At 50.2% G+C, this 22538-nt stretch overlaps 1 protein-coding gene across 1 annotated transcript in view; it reads right to left on the bottom strand.

Moving 5' to 3' along the window:
* Positions 1 to 22538, bottom strand: part of SCML2 (Scm polycomb group protein like 2) — a 60756-nt gene that overhangs the window by 28194 nt on the left and 10024 nt on the right. Inside the window, exons 3-6 of the mRNA XM_054383131.1 lie at positions 19954 to 20024; positions 13537 to 13771; positions 8434 to 8522; positions 5392 to 5635 (exon numbers count right to left, since the gene is read on the bottom strand). Of these exons, the coding sequence (XP_054239106.1) occupies positions 5392 to 5635; positions 8434 to 8522; positions 13537 to 13771; positions 19954 to 20024 (639 nt within the window). The remainder of the gene's footprint in view (positions 1 to 5391; positions 5636 to 8433; positions 8523 to 13536; positions 13772 to 19953; positions 20025 to 22538) is intronic.

Below are 22538 nucleotides of genomic sequence, written 5' to 3'. Positions count from 1 at the left end.
ACACTGCAAGAGGTTGGCCAGGGAGGGAGCTGAGGCCCCATGGCTGGAGATGGTGAAGGGGAGGCTGGAGAAGGCTGTGAGCAACCTGCTCTAGAGGAGGATGTCCCTGCTGAGTGCAGGGGGTTGGGCTGGATGCCCTTTGGAGCTCCCTTCCAGCCCAAACCACTCTAGGATTCTATGTGCCTGATTTAACTCCTGTGACCTGCTCATGGACAGAAGCTGGCTGCACTGAGAGCAAAATGAAACCTCCAGCAGCTTGGAACTGTACCAGGACAGCATTTGGGGTTTTTCTGTAATGAATCTTAAGAATTGTGATGTTTATCTGAGCAACCTGCTCTAGTGTGAGCTGTCCGTGGCTCATGGCAGGGGGGTTGGAACTGGATGATCCTTGAGGTCCCTTCCAAACCTGACAAATTCTATGATTCTATCTCATTTCTTTGGGTCTACTTTCAACAACACAGAATCTTTTCTCATATCCAACCATAGCTCTTGCCTAAAGTTCCACCATTTCTTGTGTTTCATCAGCAAACACAGAGAGCAGCCCTGAAGTTTATGTTCATGTTGCACATTTGTGTATACCCAAACTGAAAACACAGCATGGCAAGCTGGACACAATCCCATCATCAACAGCAGAAAAGTGCATCTCCAGTAGCTAGGCTGGCAAAAAAAGTGCTCAAAGAGCATGGAGAACACATCTGAAAATTCAGCTAAACTAAAATAAATCCTTAACCAGACAAATAAGAGAGTTTGGAATCTCTGCTTGAGCCTGGACTGCTCTTATTGCTGCAGACAGCTTTTGAAGGAGACCATTAGCAGCAGGGGCTGATAAGTGTCATGAAAGAGGATTGCTCTCCCTGACAGTAAATGCACTGAATGGGGAGAGAAGCAATGAGGAGACAGTGTGGAAGGGCACAGGCAGAGGAAAAGAGGAAGAGGACTGAGGATAAAAGCCACAGGACTGAGGATAAAAGCCACAGGGTGTCATTTTTAATTCAGGCTGCTACCCAAAGGTCACCCAAAGTCTCTCCTGAGCACTACAGAGAGAAGTTCCTCCTTCATGAATTCTTGCACCACCTTTATCCATCAAAGATATCTCAGTCTAGAGGAGAGGAGGCTGAGGGAGACCTCATTGCTCTCTACAGCTCCCTGAAGGGAGGTTGGGGTGAGGAGGGAGCAGCCTCTGCTCCTTGGTGGCAAGAGACAGGAGCAGAGGAAATGGTTCCAAGCTGCACCAGGGGAGGTTCAGGCTGGATTCTAGGAAATATTTCTGCACTGGAAGCCTCTCAACCATTGGAATGGTCTGCCCAGGGCAGTGCTGGAGTCACCATCCCTGGGGGTGTTCAAGCAGCTGTGGACCTGGTGCTTAGGGACACGGTTTGGTGCTGACCCTTCAGCTGGACTGGAAGAGCTTGGAGGTCTCTTCCAACCAGACAGATTCTGTGAGAGAAAATGGCCTTGAGTTGCACCAGGGGAGGCTTAGACTGGATATCAGAGGAAGCTTCTTCACTAAAAGGGTTCTCAAACACTAAAAGAGGTTCCCCAGAGAGGTGATTGAATCCCAATGCCTATCCCTAGAGGTGTTTAGAAGAAGCACAGCTGTGGTGCTAAGGGACATGGTTTAGCACCAGAGCTGGCAGAGTCAGAGAATGGACTCTTAAGGATCTTAAAGGCCTTTTCCAACCAAAACAGTTCTGTGATCCTGTGATGATTCTAAGCCTGTGGGGATCAGGGATGTAGAGAAACTCATCCCTCTCCAGATGCTGCTCACATCTGGATGATAGATGCAACTTCATTCCGAAACCAGCCTTTGCAGGTGGAACTACTTCTCACTGTCCCCAGTCATTCCTTTTGTTTTCTCTCTTTTATGGGCCAGGTTTTACTTCTCTTCTCACTAAAAAAGTGAGCTGCCTAAGGAACTGCTACTGACCTGCAATGACTCCACAGTAAAATGAATGTGTCCAGAAACAGCAGCCCTGACAGTCTCCAGTCATCTGCCATCTACGTTAAGTCATAAGCCTCATCCACAACTGGCTACAGTGCAACACAATAATATTCTTCAGCACTGCAACAGCTTTCTTCTGTTGTCCAACTGAGGCAAATAAAAATTACAGCCCATGAAGGTTAAACAGCAAGCACAAGGTTTGGCCTAGAAAGAGAGCCAAGAGCAAAACATCCAAAAAACATCAAACTTAAAAGCCTCTTAAAAAGCATATTAAAAAAGCAGAAGTTAGGTGGGCCCAAGAGATGATCAAAATCAGGAGGCAATATGCTGGAGAGCAGCCCCAAGCAGAAGGAGCTGGGAGTGCTGGGGGGCAGCAAGTTCTGCATGGCACAGCAATGTGCCCTGGGGGCCAAGAAGGCCAAGGGGGTCCTGGGGGGCATTCAGAGGAGTGTGGCCAGCAGAGCCAGGGAGGTTCTCCTGCCCCTCTGCTCTGCCCTGCTGAGACCTCACCTGGAATATTGCATCCAGTTCTGGGCTCCCCAGGTCAGGAGGGACAGGGATCTGCTGGAGAGAGTCCAAGGGAGGGCTCCAAGGATGCTGAAGGGACTGGAGACTGCCCTATGAGGAGAGGCTGAGAGCCCTGGGGGTGGTTAGTGTGGAGAGGAGAAGGCTGAGAGGGATCTGATCAATATCTATCAATAGCTGAGGGCTGGGGGTCAGGAGGGAGGGGACAGGGACAGGCTCTGCTCAGCTGCACCCTGGGATAGGACAAGGGACAATGGATGGAAACTGCAGCACAGGAGGTTCCACCTCAGCATGAGGAGGAACTTCTGCACTGTGAGGGTCCCAGAGCCCTGGAACAGGCTGCCCAGAGAGGTTGTGGAGTCTCCTTCTGTGGAGCCTTTCCAGCCCTGTCTGGATGTGTTCCTGTGTGACTTGTGCTGGATTCTATGCTCCTGCTCTGGCAGGGGGATTGCACTGGATGATCTCCAGAGCTCCCTTCCAACCCCTAACATCCTGTGAGCCTGTGATCCAGAAGAAAATGCTGGAGGCAGCCTGCTAGAGCAGATGGTGCTTCAGGTTGATCCAGCACAGACATTTTCATGCCAGCTTCTTCTACCACAACAATGGTCCTGAGTGACAAGCTGCCTCTAAAAGCACTTCAGTGAGCAAGAGACACAGCAAAAACCAAACTACTGCGTCCTTGAAATATTAAGCCTGGGCCAGCAGGCCTGGGCAGCACCAAGCACTTCTGTCCAACCCCACAGCACATCAATGATTACCACCAGAGAGATTTCTAAGGAGACAAACCACATTATGAGCTCAGCACAGTTCCTGCTGCTGGAACAGGACTGCACACATACCCTGGCACCCAGCCAGGTCCACTCAAGTCACATTTTCTGATAAGGACCCAAAGACAAAACAACAACATGTAGATTAAAGCCTAAATGCTAAAACCATTGATCCAAGCCAACTTTTTTCCTACCTTCTCCATTTTATCTTCTCCAAAGTGTGCCTTAGTTGCTGAGCTTATCTGTCTGAAACCAATGTGAGTCACTGAAGATACGGCTATACAGAGTAAATGTACCAAGGAATCCAGTCTGAGTGCATGCACCCCTGAGTATCAGCCTGTGTTTAGAGAGCTCTTCACAACCTCCCATGACACAACTCCTGCATTCTTGCTGAGCATCCTAAAGAGCTAAGACAGGAAACAGTTGAACTGAAATCACAGAATCAAGGGATCATGGAATGGTTTGGGCTGGAAGGGACCTCCAGAGGTCATCCAATCCAACCCCCTGCACTCAGCAAGGACATCCTCCACTAGAGCAGGTTGCTCACAGCCCCATCAAGCCTGACCTTCAATATTTGCAGGGATGGAGCCTCAACCACCTCCCTGGGCAACCTCTTGCAGTGTTGCAGCAGCCTCCTGCTGCACAACTTGTTCCTCACATCCAATCTCAATCTGCTCTGCTCTCCTTTCAAACCCTTGTCCCTGCTCCTGTCCCTGCAGCCCTTTGGGCACAGTCCCTCTGCAGCCTTCTTAGAGCCCCTTCAGGTCCTGGCAGGCTGCTCTTAGGTTTCCCCAAAGCCTTCTCTTCTCCAGGCTACACAACCCCAGCTCTCTCAGCTTGCCCTTGTTTCAGAAGTGTTCCAGCTCTCTTCTGATCATCTTTGTGGCTCTCCTCTAGAGCTGCTCCATCAGGTCCATGTCCTTCCTGTGCTGAGGGCTCTGGATCTGGACACAGCCCTGCAGGTGAGGTCTCCCCAGAGCAGAGCAGAGCAGAGGGGCAGGATCCCCTCTCTCCATCTCTGGCCACACTGCCTTTGGCCTTCTGAGCTACAAGTGCCCATTGCCAGCTCATGTGCAGCTTCTTGCCCACCACTCAGCAGGGGCATCCTCCTCTAGAGCAGGTTGCTCACAGCCTTCTCCAGCCTCACCTTCAACATCTCCAGACATGAGGACTCAGCTACCTGCCTGGGCAACCTCTTGCAGTGTCCTTAGACTGGATGTTAGGAACAAGCCCTTTACCATCAGTGAGGGTGGTGGAACACTGCAACAGGTTGCCCAGGGAGGTATTTGAAGCCCCATTCCTGCAGATATTGATGGTGAGGCTGGACAAAGCTCTGAGTAACCTGATCCAGAGAAGGATGTCCCTGCTGAGTGCTGAGGGGTTGGACTGGATACCTTTGGAAGTGCCTTCCAACCCAAACCATCCTATGATTCCTGTCAAATGTGAAGGGAGTGAGGACCCAAGAGCTCAAAGAGTTTGAGAGAGAAGTCTTACACCACACAAACAGAGAATGCCCAGAGCAGCAGAGGGATTACATTCAGGGCTATCCCTCTGCATTCCATTTCTCTTCTCAGCTAGCAAGCTGTACACTATAAAGCACAGTGGCTCTCAGTTAAAGGGACTCCAGATCCCTATCTACAAACATCCTTAAAGGATGATAAAGCATTCAGAACAGGCAGCTTCAAGGCAGAATGTATGAAGGAACACTAAACACACAGTTTGAGCATCACACAGGCAAAGACTCCTTTACTTTCTCAGCAGTTAGCTTCATATCAAAGTGCTGCTACCACCAATACCTCCCTGTCATTAAACAGCAGCATTTCACCCTCTGTAACACAAGCAGCAAATCTCATTGCACTTGAAGCCTCTTCACAAACACACAAAACACACAAAAATTAGACATGATCAAAAGCCCTCCTAATAGCATTAAACAAAATACATCCACAGAGCTCCTGTGAGCAGACAAAAATTGTTTCCCAGAAACTATTCTATTAGCTTTAAACTGCAGAGAGAACGTTGAGCAACATTTCATCCTCCTCAGCTACTCACAAATCAAATCCTCAGCCCTTATCTGCATGCAGCCAGCTGGGGTTTAAAATCCTGCTGTAATTGGGGGGGGAGGGGGAAATAATGAAGCAATGTTATTAGTCATCTTACCATTGTCCCCTGGTGGCTGTAATGCATCTCCTGTCAAGCTACACCATCCAACAGGGAAAATATCCCGAGAGTCACATCTGCACCAATAGTCAAATGCTCCTCTCCAGCCATCAAATGTCACAAAAACTTCATCTCCTTTCACATCTCCAATGGTTGCTGGGCAAATCATGTATGGGTTCTTTCTGTCTATAGCTTCCAGCTTCATTCCAACCTTAAAGCAGTTTGGCATAGGTTTTGGTGGTTCCTAGGAAAGGCAGAGTGGCAGAATGTTGTATTGCTATCACCTCTTAAAACACACAAATAAAGAAAAATTCTGTTTGTCCTCAACATCACAGCATCACAGGACAAAAGAGGTTGGAAGGGACCTCCAGAGAGCAGCCAGTGCAACTCCCTGCCAGAGCAGGAGCACCCAGGGTAGCCTGCACAGGAATGCATCCAGGTGGGTTTGGAAAGGCTCCAGAGAAGGAGACTCCACAACCTCTCTGGGCAGCCTGCTCCAGGGCTCTGGCACCCTCACTGTAAAGAAGTTTCTCCTCATGTTGAGGTGAAATCTTCTATGTTCAAGTTTGTCTCCATTGTTCCTTGGCTTATCCCTGTGCACCACCCAAAAGAGCCTGCCCCCCTCCACTTGACCCCCACCCCTCAGCTATTGAGAGACATTGATCAGATCCCTCTCACCTTCTCTTCTCCACACTAAACAGCCCCAGGGCTCTCAGTCTCTCTTCCCAGGGGAGATGCTCAAGTCCCCTAAGCATCCTCCTGGCTCTCCCTTGGACTCTCTCCAGCAGGTCTCTGTCTCTCTTGACCTGGGGAGCCCCAAACTGGACACAGGATTGCAGGGGTGGTCTCAGCAGGGCAGAGCAGAGGGGCAGCAGAACCTCCCCAGCCCTGCTGGCCGCACTTTTCTTGCTGACCCCCAGGATCCCATTGGCTCTCTTGGCCACCAGGGCACATTGCTGTCCCATACAGAACTTGCTGCCCACCAGCACTCCAAGGTCTTTCTCTGTGGAGCTGCTTTCCAGCAGGGCAGCTCCTAACCTGTCCTGGTGCCTGCTGTTGTTCCTCCCCAGCTGCAGGACCCTGCACCTGTCCTTACTGAACTTCATGAGGTTCCCCTGCACCCAGCTCTCAGCCTGTCCAGATCCTTACAGCTTCTACTCACTACCCTCAAAAAACTTAAGAGTAGACAATGAAGGAAACTTCCTCCCACTTCAGATTTGCTTTCCCTTTGTAACATAAAATTTCTGCAACATAAAACCCCTCTTCCCACCAACAGAGCTGGGATAGTTAGCAGAACTCTCCACTGACTGTAAGACCCAGCTAGAAGTATTTACATTAGGCAGTGGCTGCACCCCACCCATTGCTGTCTGGGCAGCAAGACAGCAGGAGGCACTAAAATGAAATTATTGCCAGCTAATAAAGCAAGGGAAGGCTTGCAGGCAACAGATATTTCTGGGGACTGATAACTGTCTGGTAAAAGCTTCACACACAGCCCCAGTTAATCCATGAAAAATTCATTAGCATTGGACATTATTTATAGGCTTCTGGTAAATCAAACTGGGCTGAGACCAAGGCCAAGTGGACAAAAGCAAAAACAAAAGCCAAGGCAATGAGACCAGTGTCAGGGTAGCCACACAGAAGCTTGAGACCAAGTGGAAGACAAATTAAAAATTACCACCTCAACCCCTGCAGGTTCTGCACCATGAGGGGAGTGGAACACTGCAGCAGGTTGCCCAGGGAGGGAGCTGAGGCCTCATCCCTGGAGATATTGGAGTGAGGCTTGGCAGGGCTCTGGGCAACCTGATCTAGTGCAGAATGTCTCTGCTAAGTGCAGAGGGGTTGGACTGGATGAGCTTTGGAGGTGCCTTCCAAACCAAACCATTCTCTGATTCTACGAAGCTCATTGTGTCATCTGAGGCATGCTGGGAGGCTGGCAGAGGGAAGTCTGACTCATCAGGCCTCACAATTTGGAGAATCTTACAGGAAAAAATGCTACAATAAAGTTAGCAGGCAAGCAATGTGATTGTAGGGCTGAACCAAACTGTCTGATTTGCTGACAAACCTGTCAGCGTCCTACAGGGACAGGCTGAGGGAGCTGGGGGTGCTCAGCCTGCAGAAGAGAAGGCTCCAGGCACACCTCAGAGCAGCCTGCCAGGACCTGAAGGGACTCCAAGAAGGCTGCAGAGGGACTGTGACCAAAGGGCTGCAGGGACAGGAGCAGGGACAAGGGTTTGAAATGAGAGCAGAGCAGATTGAGATTGGATGTGAGGAACAAGTTGTGCAGCAGGAGGCTGCTGCAACACTGCAAGAGGTTGGCCAGGGAGGGAGCTGAGGCCCCATGGCTGGAGATGGTGAAGGGGAGGCTGGAGGAGGTTGTGAGCAACCTGCTCTAGGGGAGGATGTCCCTGCTGAGTGCAGGGGGTTGGGCTGGATGAGCTTTGGACCCAACCCAAAACATTCTATGACTCCATGATTCCCAGTTATCAAAAATGAAGTCACTCAGTGTGCAGCCAGCAGGGTTTCACCACTTTGACAAGAGAACTGAAGCAAGAAGTCCTTTTACCATCACTGTTGCCTTTATCTCACTTTCCATGCTCCACAGCAACTTACTCAAGAACCACACTGAAAAAGCTCAGCAGCTTCTGCTTTCCGTATTTTCTCACTACATTTATATCAACAACACACCAGACTTGGAAGCCTCCACTCTGCTTCTACTCTATCTCAATGGACCAGAAGTATTTCATTTCTTGTCTATCTCAGTGGACAAGAATCAGATCACTTCTTGCCTGTCTTTGTAGCTTGACAGAAGCAGATCACATCTTGTCTATCTCAGTGGACTAAAAGCAGATCACTTCTTGTCTGTCTCAGTGGACTAGAATCAGATCACTTCTTGCATTTCTTTGTAGCTTGCTCAAAGTCATTCTCAATAACAGCCTTGCTTCCTGCTGCTGCAGACAGCAGGGTGAAATCTTGGCATCCTCATTAAGCAATGTGCCCAGGCACCAGCTGAGAATTGCTCACCAGCAGGCCCTTTCTCCTTACCTTCTTGAAGAATGCTGTAGGTGCCATTTCAGCTCCATTCAGAGTTCTTAACAGAAACATTGGCCAAGAAGAGGCATTCATCTGGAACCCTGGGCAACAAACAAACATGAGGTTCAGTGTGGCAAAATGCAAGGTGCTGCAGCTACATCAGGGCAATCCTAGGTATCAATCCAGGCTGGGGGGATGATGAGACTGAGAGCAGCCCTGAAGAAAAGGACTTGGGAGTGCTGGAGGGTGAGAAGCTGGACAGGAGCCAGCAGTGGGCAACATAGTAGGCCAATGGCAGCTGCTGATGCATCAGAAGAAGCATAGCCAGCAGGTCAAGAGAGATGATTCTGCCATTCTGCTCTGGTGAGACCTCACCTGAAGGGCTGTGTCCAGCTCTGAGGCCCCATCAAAAGAGAAGGACATGGAGGTACTGGAGCAAGTCCAGAGGAGGGCCACAAAGGTGATAACAGGGCTGGAGAACCTCCCCTATGAAGACAGGGCTGTTCAGCCTGGAGAGGAGAAGGCTCCAGGGAACCCTTAAAGCTACCTTTCAATATCTGAAGGGGATCTACATGGAGGCTGGGAGGGACTGTTTAGAAGGTTTGGAATGATAGGACAAGGGACAATGGTTTGAAAGTGGAGCAGAGCAGATTTAGGTTGGAGATCAGGAGGAAGTTCTGCACAATGACAGTGCAGAACAGGCTGCCCAGGGAGGTGGTGGAATCACCATCCCTGGAGGTGTTCAGGAAGCTGTAGCTGTGGTGCTTCAGGACATGGTTTAGTGGCCATGGGAGTTGGGTTAGGGTTGGACTCAATGATCTTGAAGGTCTTTTCCAACCTTAATGACTCTATGATTCCATGAAAATAAATCAACAGCCTTTAAATCATTTTAATAAAAGCAGGAACCATATTAGAAGACATAAACTGGAAGATCATAGAATCACAGAATGGGTTGGGTTAGAAAGGACCTTCAGAGGTCATCCAGTCCAACCCCCTGCACTCAGCAGGGACATCCTCCACCAGAGCAGGTTGCTCACAGCCTTCTCCAGCCTCCCCTTCACCATCTCCAGCCATGGGGCCTCAGCTCCCTCCCTGGCCAACCTCTTGCAGTGTTGCAGCAGCCTCCTGCTGCACAACTTGTTCCTCACATCCAAGCTCAATCTGCTCTGCTCTCCTTTCAAACCCTTGTCCCTGCTCCTGTCCCTGCAGCCCTTTGGGCACAGTCCCTCTGCAGCCTTCTTGGAGCCCATGAAAGGCCACAATCCTTCACTAGTAAGTGAGTAAAAAGCACAAATGAGAGTAAAAAGCAGAAATTAAGTACTCCATTCAAACAGAACAAGGGTTTGGCTGCCAACATTCTCATTCCAGATTCACCTTCCCTCAGAATGAAATATTTTCTGTTAAAAAAGAAACCAAAATGAAACAGAACAACAAACAATAAAAAACAACAAACAAAACCCAACAAAGACAACAACAACTCCACAACTTTTTTTCTTTCTCTGCTTTCCAAAAGGATGTTTCAAAGTACTGACTAAGGTAACAGAAAAGAGTGGAATTCTTTTCTGTGTCTAGGAGTTCTATGTCTGGCAAAGTTCTACAAAGAAAAAAGACAAAACAAAACAAAAAAACCCCGAAGAAATAAAAACCACCACCAACAAAAAGACAAAATAGAGCAAACTGGAAAATCTTCTATACAGCAAACAGCAGCAGAATCTGCCAGGAGCTGAGGAGTTCCCTCAGAACTGAGTCTCAACAATTCTCCGTAAAAAAAAGGAACTAGGAAGGGTGGAGCATATCTGCAATTCTTGATCAGTTAAATCATGAAGTCATCCAGAGCTGGATCGTGTGCTCTAATAGTTCTTTAAGTGGTAGCTTCAAGCTACCTCCAGTTGAAGAAGTAGGCTGCAAGTTGGAACTAGCTTGCAACACCTAAACCTCATCCTCAATAAATGCTGGCATCATGGGGGGACTCTAGAGGGGTTCTTCAGCCTGGAGAAGAGAACGCTGCAGGAAGACTTTAGAGCAGCCTTTTAGAACCTGAAGGGGGCTACAAGAAAGCCAGGAAAGGACTTCTGACAAGAGCTGGGAGTGATAGGAAGAGACGGAATGGATTGGAGCTTGAGGAGGGCAGACTGAGACTGGAGATGAGGAAGAAATTCTTTCCAGTGAGGCTGGTGAGACTCTGGCACAGGCTGCCCAGGGAGGCTGTGGATGCCTCCTGCCTGGAGGTGTTCAAGGCCAGGCTGGATGAGACCTTGAGCAACCTGGGCTGGTGGGAGGTGTCCCTGCCCATGGCAGGGTTTGGAACTGGATGATCTTTGGGGTCCCTTCCAACTTAAAGCATTGTCTGAATCTATAAACCTATGAAATCTTTTGCAAAGTAAACATGCAGGCAGCTGCTGCTTTTTCATCCTTGTCTGCTTAATAGATGCTTTTTACACATTAACTCATTCTACTCATAAAATAGGTTTAAAGATCAATAGTTCATTGTAAAGATCAGGTTTGGGATCCCTTCCAACCTAAACCATTCTATGAATCTATGAATTCTATGAGCTGATTATTAGTCCTGGTCTTTCTACAACCTATCCATGTGGGGAGACTCAAACACAAGAGAGATTTGCCAGACAGGGGAATGACAACTAAACAACAGTTTGAATTACCTTCATCTGGCCTTTCAGTCACCCTGGCAAAACCAGAGCCCAAGGTTATCCTCAGTACAATTTGATGAAAACATTAAGATCTCAATCCTGCCCCTCTGCTCTGCCCTGCTGAGACCTCTCCTGGAATATTGCATCCAGTTCTGGGCTCCCCAGGTCAGGAGGGACAGGGATCTGCTGGAGAGAGTCCAAGGGAGGGCTGCAAGGATGCTGAAGGGACTGGAGACTGCCTGGTGAGGAGAGGCTGAGAGCCCTGGGGGTGGTTAGTGTGGAGAGGAGAAGGCTGAGAGGGATCTGATCAATGTCTATCAATAGCTGAGGGCTGGGGGTCAGGAGGGAGGGGACAGGGACAGGCTCTGCTCAGCTGCACCCTGGGATAGGACAAGGGGCAATGGATGGAAACTGCAGCACAGGAGGTTCCACCTCAACATGAGGAGGAACTTCTGCACTGTGAGGGTCCCAGAGCCCTGGAGCAGGCTGCCCAGAGAGGTTGTGGAGTCTCCTTCTCTGGAGCCTTTCCAGCCCTGTCTGGATGTGTTCCTGTGTGACCTGTGCTGGATTCTCTGCTCCTGCTCTGGCAGGGGGTTGGACTGGAAGATCTCCAGAGGTCCCTTCCATCCCCTGACATCCTGTGAGCCTGTGAACTATGAGAAACAGAGGCTGGAACAGGAACCCTTTGCTATATTCATCTCTTTATGAAAACCTTCATGTCACATGCATAATTCAACTGAAAATCAGGTAGGAGGGACTGTTTCAGCTGGTTACTGGGACAGAAGCAGAACATTAACATCCAGAAGGTTCCATACCACTCAGGAGGAAAAAAAGAAAAAGAAAAGAAAAAAAGAAAATTGCTTAAATGCCTTAACAGGAGGTAATTACACACCCAATTAGCTCCCAGCTCTGCCCAGGAACAGCATGCTGTACAAGTGCCAAAAAGGCTTTCTCAGAAATGTCCCTAGGTATGCCAGAATGTTTGATTGCTGGAATTCAGCATAGCTCTAGAAAAATCTAAGGCAGGAGGGACAAAATAATGGCACTGGAATTCTTTCCTGAATAAGGAGCAATTATTTGGAGGGCAGGTAAGCCTGGGTGCAGGAGAAAAGCTGCCTGGTAGGTGTTGGTAGGTGTGCAAGCAGCCTGACCCAATAGGTGTTAGAAACAGAGCCCCAAGAGAAGGTATCCAGCCATCTACTGATGACTGTGGAAGGGTTCTCATGGACCAGGACAGGTTGGGGACTGAGCTGTTGGAGAGCAGCACAGGGGAAAAGGACCTGGGGGTGCTGGTGGATGGAAGGTTGACCATGAGCCAGCAGTATGCCCTGGTAGCCAAGAAGGCCAAGGGCATCCTGGGCTGCAGTAGAAGGGCTGTGGGGAGGAGGTCAGAGAGGTTCTCCTGCCCCTCTGCTCTGTCCTGGGGAGGCCACATCTGGAATATTGTGTGCAGGTCTGGGCCCCTCAGGTGAAGAAGGAACTGAGGGAAGTGCTGGAGAGAGTCCATGGCAGAGCCCCCAAGCTGCTGCAGGCAGTGGAAGATCTCCCTGTGAGGCCAGGCTGAGGCAGCTGGGGCTTGGAGCTGGGAGCAGAGGAGCCTGAGGGCTGCCCTCAGTGCTGGGGAGAAAGATGTGCAGGGCAGTGTGGGGAGGACAGAGCCAGGCTCTGCTCAGGGCTGGCCAAGGCCAGCACAAGGGGCACTGGGTGCCAGCTGGAGCAGAGGAGGTGCCAGGGCAAGAGAAGGGAAAGCTTTTTGCCTGTGAGGGTGGCAGAGGGCTGGAGCAGGCTGCCCAGAGAGGTTGTGGAGTCTCCTTGTCTGGGGACATTGCAAACCTGCCTGGAAGTGGATCTTTTAGACAAAAAGCTAAAGTCAGCCTTTATGATATATTCTTAGAATGGTTTGGGTTGGAAGGGATCCCAAAGATCATCCAGTTCCAACCCCCTGCCAGGGGCAGGGACACCTCCCACCAGCCCAGGCTGCTCAAGGTCTCATCCAGCCTGGCTTTGAACACCTCCAGGCAGGAGGCATCCACCACCTCCCTGGGCAGCCTGTGCCAGAGTCTCACCAGCCTCACTCTATAAAGAATTTCTTCTTCATCTCCAGTCCCAATCTGCCCTCCTCAAGCTTCAATCCATTCCCTCTCATCCTATCACTCCTAGCCCTTGCCAAAAGTCTCTTCCCAGCTTTCTTGTAGCTCCTTTCAGGTACTGGAAGGTTGCTCTAAGGTCTCCCTGGAACCTTCTCTTCTCCAGGCTGAACAGCCCCAACTCTCTCAGCCTGTCCCCACAGGGGAGGTTCTCCAGCCCTCTGATCATCTTTGTGGCCTCCTCTGGGCAGCCTCAACTCTCTCTCTGCTCCTCAACAGTGAAGGGAGCACCTGTGAAAAACATTCTTTGGCCATCACAGCGAACTGGGTACCCCCCGAGGAACCCCCAGGAAGCTCAGGTGAGCAGCTTCGCTCCTTACCCAGGGGGGGCTGGAGCATGCCCCCTTTCTTTTCACAGGTCCCGATGGGCTGTATGTCTGAGGAATCCACCAGCCTCCAAAAATCATTTTTGTTGTCACTGCCATCCAGCCTGAGCCGCAGCCTGGCCCCAGAGGTCCCAATGACTGTGGCTATGCAGACCGAGGTGACGTTGCGAGGGTCCCGAGCTTCCAGCTTCATGCCCACCTTGAAATCGTTGCTAGGGGGAACTCTAGACTGCAAGGAAAGGGTGAAAAAAGACTTTGGCTTGTTGATGTTAGTGGTGCCAAACTTCCCAGCCCATTTCAGTACACAGCCTTCTGCCATCCAAACCGATCACAGAAATGGTAAAAAGAAGCTTTTAAACTTCCGAGTCCTACCAGGACAGGCTGAGGGAGCTGGGGTTGTGCAGCCTGGGGAAGGAAGGGCTCTGGAGAGACCTCAGAGCAGCCTGCCAGGACCTGAAGGGGCTCCAAGAAGGCTGCAGAGGGACTGTGCCCAAAGGGCTGCAGGGACAGGAGCAGGGACAAGGGTTTGAAAGGAGAGCAGAGCAGATTGAGATTGGAGGTGAGGAACAAGTTGTGCAGCAGGAGGCTGCTGCAACACTGCAAGAGGTTGCCCAGGGAGGGAGTTGAGGCCCCATGGCTGGAGATGGTGAAGGGGAGGCTGGAGAAGGCTGTGAGCAACTTGCTCTAGAGGAGGATGTCCCTGCTGAGTGCAGGGGGTTGGGCTGGATGCCCTTTGGAGCTCCCTTCCAACCCAAACCATTCTCTGGCTGTAAGTGAGAAGAGGCAGCTGAATATTCAATCTTCCAGGGAGGTGCTGGGATCAGCATCCCTGGAGGTGTTTAATAAAAGCCTGGATGAGGCACTCAGAGCCATGGTCTAGTTGATTACTTAAGGTTGAGTGATTGGTTGGACTTGATGATCTTGGAGGTCTCTTCCAACCTGGCTGATTCTGTGATTCTGTGACAACGTACCAAAAGCTACCATTTCAGAGACTTGATGAAGAAAAGAAGAAGAAGCAGGCAAGAGGAAGAAAAGAAGAAAAACTTGCAATTCACAGGGAGAAGGCAGGAAAAGGAGTTAATGTGAAAAGCATTTTACGGAATGAAAGCAGGCAATCCCAGAGCCACAGAAAACTTGTGTGAGGAGCCCTAAGTGGCAGCTTGGGCATGGAGAGCTGAATGCATTGGTAGAAAAAGCAGGGAATGCCAACGAGCAGGGGGGAAAGGAAAGGAGTCAAATGCCCAGTTCTGCTGCCCCCAGCATAAGACGGACTAAGGGGGACATGGAGCTGCTGGAGCAGATCCAGAGGAGGCCACAAAGATGCTCAGAGGGCTGCAGAACCTCCCCTCTGGGGACAGGCTGAGAGAGTTGGGGCTGTTCAGCCTGGAGAAGAGAAGGCTCCAGGGAGACCTTAGAGCAGCCTGCCAGTACCTGAAGGGGGCTGCAAGAAAGTTGGGAAACGACTTTTGGCAAGGGCTGGGAGTGATAGGATGAGAGGGAATGGATTGAAGCTTGAGGAGGGCAGATTGAGACTGGAGATGAGGAAGAAATTCTTTATAGAGTGAGGCTGGTGAGACTCTGGCACAGGTTGCCCAGGGAGGCTGTGGATGCCTCCTGCCTGGAGGTGTTCAAGGCCAGGCTGGATGAGACCTTGAGCAACCTGGGCTGGTGGGAGGTGTCCCTGCCCATGGCAGGGTCCTGGAACTGGATGATCTTTGGGGTCCCTTCCAGCCTAAAGCACTCTATGACTCTGTGGCTCCCCTTGCTATGGTGTGCAGGTGCACTTTTTACCATAAGACCCCAGACCAACTGCAGGATCCCCAGAGGAGCCTGAGCCCCAAAACCAAATTGGGAAGCAACATTCAGTGAACAGTGAGTTAGACAGCAGGCTGCTGAAAGGGGAGTCTGAGCACACGAAGTTTAAAGGGCAATTCAATTTCAGGGTGTTGCTTGTCAAGCTTGAAATCTCTGCTTTGAACAGAGACTGAGAGCCCTGGGGCTGTTCAGTCTGGAGAAGAGGAGGCTGAGAGGGATCTGATCAATGTCTATCAACAGCTGAGGGGTGGGGGTCAGGATGCAGGTGCCAGACTCTGTTTGGTGGTGCCCATAGACAAGACAAGGTGCAGCAGGAAGAGCTGGAGCACAGGAGGTGCCACCTCAGCATGAGGAGACACTGCTGTGTGGTGAGGGTGATGGAGCCCTGGAGCAGGCTGCCCACAGAGGTTGTGGAGTCTCCTTGTCTGGAGCCATTGCAAAGCCCCCTGGCTGTGTTCCTGTGTGAGCTGCCCTGGGTGCTGCTGCTCTGGCAGGGGCTTGGACTGGATGATCCCTGGAGGTCCCTTCCAACCTCAACATTCTGTGTTTCTGTGATTCTAGGACCATGAAAGGCAGCTGAATTTGAGACACTGACGAGTTTGTTTGATTGCAAGAAGGTGAACTTGCTTAAAAAACTACAACTCAAGGCATGCTCCCTAAAAATCTCCTCCATGCCAGTCCAATCCTTGCAGCAACCTAACAAACCTTGCTCATTAACAGCCTGGCTTTAAGCTCTCTTCAAAGCACAAGGGACTGAGCTTTTTTTTTTTATTATTTAAAATGTTCAGCTCCTTAGACAGAAAAAAAACCCCAAAACAAAACAATTTTAGAGAGCAAGAGACTTGGAATGCATTGAAACTTCAAGCAGTAATTAAAAACAAGTTAGAGCAGCAGATAAAATCCCTCCCAAATGAAGATAAACACTTGAATCAATTTCCATTAGCTGTCTGTGCTTGTATCTTAATTTATGGCAAAGGCTTTAATTTATTGCTCCCCAGGTCATGTTTAATTACTACAAAATTTGCAACTTTGTAGAATCCCCAGAGGCCACAAATTCTGGATGGGTAATTGTCAGATTAGGCTTCTCCCTGCTATTTGTTTTCTGGCTGGCCACAGCAGTGTGTTTCAGAGAGTCACAGAACTCTTTCAGTTGGTAAAGACCTTCAAGATCATTGAGTTCAACCATTCTCGACCAACTCTGGTGCTAAACCACAGCCCTTGGCACCACATCTCCATGGCTTTGAAACCCCTAGAGGGATGGGGACTCCACCACTGTCCTGGGCAGCCTGGGCCAATAAACTATTCCTCATGTCCAACCTAAACCTCCCCTAGGGCAACCTGAGGCCAGTTCCTCTCATCCTATCACCTGTCATTAAGGACAAGAGACCAACCCCCACCTAGCTGCAATCTCCTTTCAGAGAGCTGTAGAGAGCAGTGAGGTCTCCCTCAGCCTCCTCTTCTCCAGACTGAACACCCCCAGCTCCCTCAGCTGCTCCTTCCCAGCCCTGCTCTCCAGACCCTTCAGCAGCTTCCTTGTCCATCTCTGGACTGCTCCAGCTCCTCAATGTCCTTCCCTGAGTGAGTGGCCCAGACCTGACCCCAGGACTGAAGGTGGCCTCTCCAGTGCCCATAATGGTACATCCAATTCACCTCCAACCCAATCTACATGAAGCTCAAGCACCTCAGTGGCTAAAACCTGCAAACGTTCTGCAGCTCTGCACTAACACTGCAGATCACTTTCTGCTGAAAGGTCAACTCCTAGAAAAACTGAAAGCCTGCATCTGTAACTTGCTTTGAAATTGGCTATGCACAGCAGTGCAGGCTCTGCTCTCCAACCCACACAGCCTGGGAGCAGGCCAGATGACAGAATCATGGAATAGGTTGAGTTGGAAGGGAGCTCCAAAGATCACCTAGCCCAACCCCCTGCACTCAGCAGGGACATCCTCCTCTAGAGCAGGTTGCTCACAGCCTTCTCCAGCCTCCCCTTCAACATCTCCAGCCATGGGGCCCCAGCTCCCTCCCTGGCCAACCTCTTGCAGTGTTGCAGCAGCCTCCTGCTGCACAACTTGTTCCTCACATCCAATCTCAATCTGCTCTGCTCTCCTTTCAAACCCTTGTCCCTGCTCCTGTCCCTGCAGCCCTTTGGGAACAGTCCCTCTGCAGCCTTCTTGGAGCCCCTTCAGGTCCTGGCAGGCTGCTCTGAGGTGTGCTTAGAGCCTTCTCTTCTCCAGGCTGAACAATCCCAGCTCCCCCAGCCTGTCCTCATGGCAGAGGTGCTCCAACCCTTTTACCATCTTTGCAGCCCTCCTCTGTACCCTCTCTCTATCAGGTCCATGTCCTTCCTGTGTTGAGGGCTCCAGAGCTGGGCACAGACCACTCAGACCTTCCTGTTTCAGCCAATGCATGGCTCTTGAGTGTCTTTGAGGTTTTAGCTGATTGCTCAGTTTGAGCCTCTTGAGCATTAGAAGGGAAGATGCAAGACAGGCACACACTTCAAGGCTTCTGAGGAGCTTCCTGCAGTAGCTCCATCTCTCAGGAGGGTACACTCTGGCCATGGTGGTCTGTGAGCATGGCATTAACCTCAGAGTCACCCAACACACTGTTGGGTCTACCCAAGCAGAGTTTACAGCCCCCAGGGATTCATTCTGGAAGCTCCCTTCACGAATCCCTGCACACTGCTGTTCTGAGCCAGCTCTCTGAGGGGCTCTGTCCCCTATCCTCAGCTGCAAAAAGCAAGCTGACATTCAAGGTTTAGTACAAAGAGATTCTGCCACCTGAATTTCTCTCTCCCTGTTCTCCACTCCTGCAACTACTTCAGATCCACTGAGTGACAATTCCTCTCCCGCCCCCTGCCCCCAGACTGTGTTTCTTTTTAGGTCCCCACTGAAGGCCACTATCATTCACAGTACAATCCAGCTACCAAGAGACCTAGAAGATACCTTTCTGAACGTGCCAAATCCACTTCTTGTCACACCTGTTACAGTCCTGTCATTCTGAACTACCCAATTCCTTCAGCATCCCTCTTCCTGACACACCTACAGACCACAACTCATCCTATTTGAACAGCTAAGGCACTCCTCAACTCAGGGAAATACTGGCCCCAGCTCCCTCTTCAGAGGGAGAAATGTCAGAGGTCACCTCAGTCTCTAGAAGGCTGGAGGTCTGAGTTCTGAAAGCTCACACAAGATTCATGGATTCCATGGGGTTGGAAGAAACCCTCAAAGGTCATCTTGTCTAACCCCCCTGCAACCAGCTAGAGCAGGATGCCCAGGAACACACCAAGTCTCATTTTGAACGTTTCCAAGGACCTCAGCCACCTCCCTGGGCAGCCTGTTCCAGTGTCTCCCCACTCTCATTGTGCAGAACTTCCTCCTGAAGTCCAACCTCAACCTCCTCTCCTCCACTTTCAAACCATTGCCCCTTGGTAGATGCAAACCTCATCTGCAAACACAGAGCAAGCCATCAGCTGTGGGGCAAACCCAACTTGTAGGGCACAATGTAAAATACAAAGCAGTAGATTAAACTCTCTTCATTATACAACCAGTGTTGTCTTTGTATTCCTCTATGTACCTCTGGATTTCTTCACTTTTTAGATTCAGTTCTCTGTTACTCCTCAGTTGAAAGTCCAGAAAATGACAAAATTGACCATGTTTGAGAGATCCAGAAAAGAAGTGATGAATTAATTCTACTAAACACACATCTTGCAGCTTAGCAGAGCTGAAATGACCCTTTCAGGAATGGGGCAGCTGAAAGGCTTCTCTGGGGATCAGCCAAACTTCTAATTCTCACTCAAACCATTTCACCTCTGAGACTGATGAATAACAAAGAGAAAACATTGTTGAACTCTGATCAAACTACCTGTTTGCATGACTTCTTTTTTTTTTAGAAGGATCACACAGGCTCACAGGATGTTAGGGGTTGGAAGGGACCTCCAAACATCATTCAGCCCAACCCCTCTGCCAGAACAGGACCAGAGAATCCAACACAGGTCACACAGAACACATCCAGACAGGGCTGGAAAGGCTCCACAGAAGGAGACTCCACAACCTCTCTGGGCAGCCTGTTCCAGGGCTCTGTGACCCTCACAGAGAAGAAGTTCCTCCTCATGTTGAGGTGGAACCTCCTGTGCTGGAGTTTCCATCCATTGCCTCTTGTCCTATCCCAGGGTGCAACTGAGCAGAGCCTGTCCCTGTCCCCTCCCTCCTGACCCCCAGCCCTCAGATCTTGATAGACATTGATCAGATCCCTCTCAGCCTTCTCTTCTCCACACTAACCACCCCCAGGGCTCTCAGCCTCTCCTCATAGGGCAGTCTCCAGTCCCTCAATCACCCTTGGACTCTCTCCAGTGGATCCCTGTCCCTAAAGGGAAAAAGAGAGTCCAAAACTACAGCTGTAATGAAACCCTCAAAGTCTGGCTCAAGGCACACACCAGGAATGAAAAACTTCAGGAGCTCACGTTTGCAAAACCTGTAAGCTACTGAGAGCCAGAGATCAAAAGAAGTCAAATGCAAAGCTTGCAAGCAGTCCCTCTAGCATCACCCTGGAACATGCATCCACAGACACACACACACACTTGCAGAAGAGCTTCTGCCATACCTGTCTGAAACAATGCAGAGGGGCAGCTACTGATTCAGTCTCTTTCAGATAATCATCCCAATTAAACTGTTCTGCAAGACACAAGATAAAAAAAAAGAAGACCATACAGGCAGTTTTTAAAGGGAACTTCAGTGAAAAGGGGGATTGGGGAAAGACAGGGACACAAAGTCCCCCCCCAGCAGTCTTGGAGAGGACTTTCTTTTTTTCAAGAACATGGCAGTCATAGGATGGCTCAGGTTGGAAAGGACCTCCGCATAGCTCATCTACTCCAACCTCCCCACCATGGCCTCTCCACTAGACTCAGCTGCTCAAGGCCTCATCCAACCTGGCCTTGAACACCCCCCAGGGAGGAGACCTTTGGAAAACACACAACCCTTGAAGGAGTTTTAAGAAGTGGCATCAATTGACAGGGGTGATCACACAAAAGGCAAAAATCAATACAAACCTTCCCCCAGTGATTTGGGTTTCTTGTTGCTGGGGTGCTCCACATACAAAGAGACAAATCAGGATTTATCCAGATTTAATTCTCTGCACAAGGACCTCCTAAGCCTCTTTGTACCAAATCACTTCAGCCTTTCTGTAGTTCCCCTACCAGCAGGGCAGGTGTGAGAGTCTCCTGGGGGTACTGAGGTGATACATGTTGAACACAGACATCTAGGTGCTGCTGAAACACATACTGAGAAGAACATCCAGAGCCCGCTGAAAGCAAAAGATCTCAGCCCTCCAGCTGCAGCCTTGTCTCTTTGAAGCCTGATGAAGTCTCTTTGCAGTGTAAGCAAGCTACAGACTTGGGGATGTGTGGCTGGAAAGCTGCTACTTGGAGAGGTACCTGGGGGTGTTGGTTGATAGTTGACTGACCATGAGTCAGCAGTGCCCAGGTGGGCAAGAAGGCCAAGGGCATCCTGGTATGAATCAGAGACAGGGAGGGCAGCAGAGACAGGAGGTGACATCCCCCTGTGCTCAGCAGCAGCAGGGACAGGAGGTGACATCCCCCTGTGCTCAGCACTGCTGAGGCCACACCTCGAGTGCTGTGTTCAGCTCTGGGCTCCTCGCTCCAGGAAGGACATTGAGGGGCTGGAGCCTGTCCAGAGAAGGGCAATGAGACTGGAGAAGGGCCTGGAGACCCTGGGCTTGAGGAGGGGCTGAGGGAGCTGGGGGTGTTCAGGCTGGAGAAGAGGAGGCTGAGGGAGACCTCATTGCTCTCTACAGCTCCCTGAAGGGAGGTTGGGGTGAGGAGGGGGCAGCCTCTGCTCCTTGGTGACAAGGGACAGGAGCAGAGGAAATGGTTCCAAGCTGCACCAGGGGAGGTTCAGGCTGGGTGTTAGGAAATATTTCTTCACTGGAAGGGCTCTCAGACATTGGAATGTTCTGCCCAGGGCAGTGCTGGAGTCACCATCCCTGGGGGTGTTCAAGCAGTGTGGAGCTGGTGCTTAGTGCTGGGTCAAAGGCTGGACTGGGTGAGCTTGGAGCTCTCTTCCAACCAGATAAATTCTGTGGTTCTGGCAACATTCAGCAACAGGATCAAGGTCTTTTTTCCAGTGTTAGCCTTGGCATTGTTTATGGGTGAGTGTAGTCTACGCTGGAGTGAGTCAGTGCCATCACTTCTGCATGAATGGAAGAGCATGAAGCACTAACATCAAAGATAAGCAAGCACCAAATAATAGAAAGCACAAGAGAAACAGCACAGCTAATATTTTTGTTCCTACATTCACTGAGTCAGCTCTTTTGCTTATTTTCCTTGGTTGGGCAGCTGGCATCTTTCTGATGTTGCTGAAGAGTAAAACCCACCCCAGAACGCTGCAGCGATGCCACCCAGAGGCTCTGCAGTGGCCACTCACACAGCCTGTACCAAAACCCACCCTGAGGATGGAAAGGTTGCATCAAATCTATCACTAATCCTTCCCAAAACACCCCTGGGCACAGGTAAACTCCTCTCTGCCACTTCCAGCAGTGGAGAAGCAAAGAGGCAGAGAAAGGAAACATTTTCAGCTCTTGCCACAGCACAGCCTTCAGAGCAGTAGTGCTCAAACCCAAGAGTCTGGCTGCAGGGGCACTGTACTGAGATGAAAACACACACAGTGCCTCCAAGCAGAAGAGAATCAACCCCTTGACCTCCTGAGGGCCTCTGGTTTTGGGCACAGCAGACTCAGAAGTGTAGAAGTGGTTTGTCCTTGGCACTGCAGAGGCCATGGAGCTGTTTTGCTATGTAAGGAGTGCAGAAAATCCCCAAAGCTGTTAATGTGGTGGTCTGTATGCAGGCTGGGAACAAAGAGCTTTCCATACACCACCCTGGAAGTTTGTCTCTTCTGAAATTAAAGTTTTATTTGCACATTTAGAGAGTTCCACCACAAAAGGCAGGGCACATTAACTTGAGCATCTCTTAGAGAGTTGTATTGCAGGAAGGCATGGTCTGGAAATGGCTCTTCAGAGATTGCTCCAGAAAGTAGCCCCAGATCCATTCCTCTTTTCATGGACAGGCCAAGGAGGCTGCAAAAATCAAATATGATGAACTGCTGTGATGAAGTTTTCTCCTGCAACAAATCTTCTTTGAGTCTGATAATGACATTGTCACTTCAGGTTGACTT

Source organism: Indicator indicator, chromosome 1 (genome assembly GCF_027791375.1).
Source record: "Indicator indicator isolate 239-I01 chromosome 1, UM_Iind_1.1, whole genome shotgun sequence".
Classification (NCBI taxonomy): Eukaryota; Metazoa; Chordata; class Aves; order Piciformes; family Indicatoridae; genus Indicator; species Indicator indicator.
This window is presented reverse-complemented; position numbering and strand designations above follow the sequence as displayed.